Genomic DNA, 5,037 nt, shown 5'->3' with positions numbered 1-5,037 from the left:
GTCTTACTTCCACCTTTTTTAGCTTTGAAGGAGAGTTCTATGAGCAAACTTGTGGGGTGGCCATGGGCTCACCCCTATCCCTAGTCATCGCAAATCTTTTTATGGAAGATTTCGAGTCCAGAGCTTTGTCCTCAGCCTGTCTCTTGCCAAAGCTTTGGAAGAGGTTTGTAGATGACACTGGTGTCGTTTGGTCTCATGGGCATGATGAGTTGGATCTCTTCTTCCGTCATCTCAATGAACAATCCTCCGCCATTAAGTTCACTATGGAAAAGGAAGTCAACGGTTGTCTTTCCTTCCTTGATGTTCTCATCTCAAAGAATATTGATGGTTCCTTCTCCCACCAAGTCTTTCGAAAAAAGACTCACACCGACCAATATCTCCATGCCAGCTCTCATCATTTCCCTACTCAGAAGTTAGACGTTCTCAACATGCTGGCTACTCGTGCATTAAGAATCTCTGATGAGAAAAACTTAGCGAAAGAGAAGGCTCATCTCTTGGATGTCTTCGTTAAAAATGGTTACAGTAGACACCTAGGTCAAAAAGCCTTCCTCAAGGCCCGGAAGGAGCCCTCTGTCCAAAAAGATCCTAAAGACCGGATCCTTGGTGTACACCTCCCCTACATCCAAGGAACCACTGATAGGATCGCCAGGATTCTTAAGAGGCATAATATTCCCTCGACCTTTAGACCTCTTAACACCATCCGTAGCTCGCTGAGATCTGTTAAAGATCCTGTCGACCCTAAAGACATGAAAGGGGTCTATGTCATTCCCTGTTCCTGCGGGGCCCCATACATTGGTGAAACTGGTCGCTCAATTAATCAAAGGATCAGTGAGCATGCAGCAGACTTGAGGCATGGTAGGGCCAAGTCCTCAGCCCTTGTTGAGCATGCCGAGAAAACTAAACATCAAGTCTGTATCGAAGAGGCTCAAGTTATCGCAAGAGTGGCGCAATTTCACCATCGTAAATTGAGGGAAGCCCTTGAGATCGAGAAAAGACCTTTGAATCTCAATAGGGATGACGGCTGGAAGATTAGTAGGTGTTGGATCCCAGCCCTTTTACCTTAGCCTCTTCTTCGCCTGACCCCTCTGTTTGTTTAGCTGGTCGTTGTTTTCTCTTGATATCATTGGTTTAGTAATAGTAATATCACCCTTTTAATTATTCACCCTAGACCTGGATTATTAATACTTAACTATTGCAATTTTATTCATTTCACTCGTTTAAAAAATAATAATAATAATAATAATAATAATAATTTTACCTAAGACTAATATTATTAATATTAATTGGAAATTAACATTATAATATTAGCTTGGAGTTAATCTTATAATATTACTAAAGGTTATTACAATAATTTAATAATTTGATATAAGAATAAAAATAATAATTAGTAATAATAATAATAATAGAGTATAAGAAAATCGGATTTTTTTTTATGCTAGACGGGATGCGTTCTGAGCTCTGAGAAGTGATTAGGGTTCCTGTACTCACCTGCAACGGCAGGTCTGCAGAACAGAGGACTCCAGAATCAGATCGCGACAACGCAGATAACAAAAGACTGGGGGTTTTGACCGGCGGGTACAATGAACCCCCATCCGGGGGAAGGAGGGACGCCTCCTTCAAACGGCAAACAACAAGGGAATCCTGAGGGTCCCAACAGAGAACAGGAACATAATGATGGAGGAACTGGCAAAAGTCAGCAGCAACAGACTGAACAGGCACAGCAAGACAAACCGAAAGTCAGCTCGTCTACATGTAAGCCAGTAGCTGCACACAGACCAAAAGTCGAACTACCCAGTCACTGGATAAACGCCAGAATTCAATACATGAGAGATCATGCTCTCATAGGCAAATTTATCGGAATATGGCCAAACGAGAAAGCATTGAGAGCATGGATAAATGTCAAATGGCATCCAAAGGGACACATAACCCTGCATCTAGGGCCGAAAGGTTTCTTCACTGCAGTTTTTAACTGTTTGGAGGATAGGAACAGAGTTTTTGAAGGAGGACCTTATTTCTTTAACTCTGCTGGGCTATTTCTCAGAGAATGGATTGAGCGGTTCAATCTGGATAAAGAGGACCTAAGCTGGGCGCCGGTGTGGATCCGGCTGTACTCTCTACCATTGGAGTATTGGGAAGAGGAGTCCTTAAAAGCTATTGGCAAGGTTCTGGGCGACTTTGTCAGAATAGCTGAAGACACAAGGACACAGAGATATACCTCATATGCAAGGATCTGCGTCTACATGGACCTGAAACAACCCCTGCCAGATACGGTAAGTCTTTTTCATGAAGATGTGGAATGTATTCAGTTAATCGATTATGAACATGTCCCCTTCAGATGTAGGAAATGTCATGACCTAGGTCATCTCTTCAGAGATTGCCCTTTAAATAGCAAACCTACGACTCAAACTGAACAGGAAAACCCAGCGGTAGATGGTTTCACCAAAGTGACAAATCGCAAAAGAGCGAGTAAAAAACCAGCTGTTACTATAAAGACACCCCCAGGAAATCAATCCAAGCCATCTACTAGTAATAGCTTTGCAGTTTTAGATAATCAGGATCCGCAAGATCCAGACGACTCAACCCATAATAAAAAAGGGCCTGCTCAGGAAAAGGAAAAAATGGATCGATCCCAATCGAAAGAAAAAGAAAAGGAGATAGATCCAAAAGGTAAGCAGCCCAAAACAGCCCCCAAAAACTGGAGCCTTCCAGAAATGGATATAGATGGCATAAATCCCAACATAGAAAATGAGAAGGAAGGCGACAGTCATTCTCAGGAACCACAAATCATGGAGGAGGATTCAGAATCTATAGACATTGGTGAGCTAGATCTTTTGGGGTTAGAACAGGCCTGTAAAACAGGGAACTTCGACAAAATCCCTGATAAACAAGTGGACAATCTAGTGGAAGTACTCAAAAATGCCCGGAAAAAATACTCACTAGGGGTGCAAATTGGCAGCCAATGGGACGGCAAATTTATTACAAAAGACAGCAAAAAAAGGGGAAGGAAAACAACCTTAGAAAGAACCATCAAAATTGGAGAAGTGCTGGTAGATTCGGGCAGATATGCCAAGCTAACCAAGTATTTCAACATCAACCCCAATCCTTCCCAATGAAGTTGATCTCTTGGAACACCAGAGGGCTTAACTGCCCCAGGAAAGGAAAACTCTTAAAAAACATGTTAATGGAAGAAAAACCAGCAGTTCTTTTTCTACAGGAAACAAAATGCAACTCGACAGTTTTGGAAAAAATAGCAGCTAAGGCTTGGCCAGGGGGGACAGTAGCAGCTGTTGATGCTCAGGGCGCTTCCGGAGGACTTGCAGTGCTTTGGGATGCAAGGAAGATTCAAATGACCAACATACATGCAAATAAAGACTTCATCCAAGCAATATTCCATATAATAGGAACCAACATCTATGGGCACATCACTAATGTGTATTTTCCCCAAGAATCCCAGCAGAAGAATGAAATTCTGGAAGCTCTAACAAATCTTAGCACAGATAGGCAATACCCGTTATGGATAGCTGGAGGAGACTATAATATGATCGCTTCGGTGGAGGAAAAAAAAGGAGGCCGATGCAGAACAAACAGGGACGGATCGCTATTAAAGAACTTCATACAGAATAATTGGCTTATAGATGTTCCTACAAATAATGGCCTCTACACCTGGAACAACAAACGGACAGGTCCAACGCAAATAGCATCGCGTCTGGATCGCTTTTTAATCTCTGACAATGCAATTCATGTAGGTGGAGAATTCACAGCTTCTATTCTCCCTTACTCTGGTTCAGATCATTGGCCGATAGCCCTCCAATGGAATCGTCCTGGATGCCATATTAGACATCCCTTTAGATTTGAGGCTTTTTGGTTGTCTCACCCGGACTTCAACGAATTTGTTAAACCAACCTGGGAAAAATGCAACTTAACGGATGAGACAAAAATGGCTTCATTCCAAAGGAAGCTGAAATATCTCAAAGGGGAAATTAAAAAATGGAATCAATCTGTCTTTGGCAACATTTTTAAGGCTAAGGAAATCCTAAATCAAGAAATGAAAGCGGTTCAGCAAAGAATGATAACTGAAGGACGCTCGAAAGAACTTAGCAAGAAAGAGCAATCCTTAGAGAATCAACTCCTCGAGTGAGAGTCATAGGAGGAAACTCTCTGGAGACAAAAATCGAGAGTTAGATGGCTGAAGGAGGGTGAGAAGAACACGAAATTCTTCCACAAATCTACAGTGCAACGAAGAATGATAAATCAAATTTCACGGGTCACCAATGAATAAGGAAGCAAAATCGAAACTCATGAAGGGATAGAACAGGTGTTCCTCAACTACTTCAAGAAAATGAATCAAGAGCCGGATACAAACAAAACAGATGCTATTGAGAAAATCATCAGCAATATTCCCAAATTAATTACGGATGAGCATAACACTCTCCTTCTCAAACCCATAAGCCTCCAGGAAGTGGATGAAGCTGTCCATCAACTCAAAGCAGGAAAAGCTCCGGGACCCGATGGCTTTACTTCAAATTTCTTTCATTACTTTTGGGATCTGGTCAAATGGGAGGTGTGGCAAGTGGTGGAAGAATCGCGTACCCTCAGATGGATGTATCCAGGACTGAACGCAACATTCATAGCTTTAATCCCTAAAGAAGAGGAATCAACCACTCCGGATAAATTCCGCCCGATTGCTTTATGCAACATCATATACAAGATTGTCTCCAAAGTGATAGCTTCCAGATTGAAGCCCCTGCTTCCGCTTCTCATCTCTCCAGAACAAACTGGTTACGTTGAAGGAAGGCAGATTACGGATGGGATAATTCTAACCCATGAGATAATTCACTCTCTCAAGCTCACAAAAAAACCAGGTATGTTGCTCAAACTAGATTTATCTAAGGCTTTTGATAGTATCAGTTGGGAATATCTGCAAAAAGTCCTTCAAGCTTTTGGTTTTGCCCCCTCTTGGATTAGATGGATCAGTAGTCTCATTTCCTCTTCGTTCTTCTCTATTCTCATCAATGGAATCCCCTCTCCTACTTTTCG

The 5,037-nt window shown here is 42.1% G+C and overlaps 1 protein-coding gene across 1 annotated transcript; it reads left to right on the top strand.

The window, feature by feature from the left end:
* The first annotated feature begins 3,181 nt into the window (after nt 1-3,181).
* Nucleotides 3,182-4,138, top strand: LOC149165888 (uncharacterized). The gene has a single exon (XM_089429967.1). The coding sequence runs from the start codon at nt 3,182-3,184 to the stop codon at nt 4,136-4,138; it is 957 nt and encodes a 318-aa protein (XP_089286093.1).
* The last annotated feature ends 899 nt before the right edge of the window (nt 4,139-5,037 follow it).

This window comes from Pinus tabuliformis, chromosome 5_1 (genome assembly GCF_031772625.1).
Source record: "Pinus tabuliformis cultivar Carrire ecotype Pingquan chromosome 5_1, CPIR1, whole genome shotgun sequence".
Taxonomy (NCBI): Eukaryota; Viridiplantae; Streptophyta; class Pinopsida; order Pinales; family Pinaceae; genus Pinus; species Pinus tabuliformis.
This window is presented reverse-complemented; position numbering and strand designations above follow the sequence as displayed.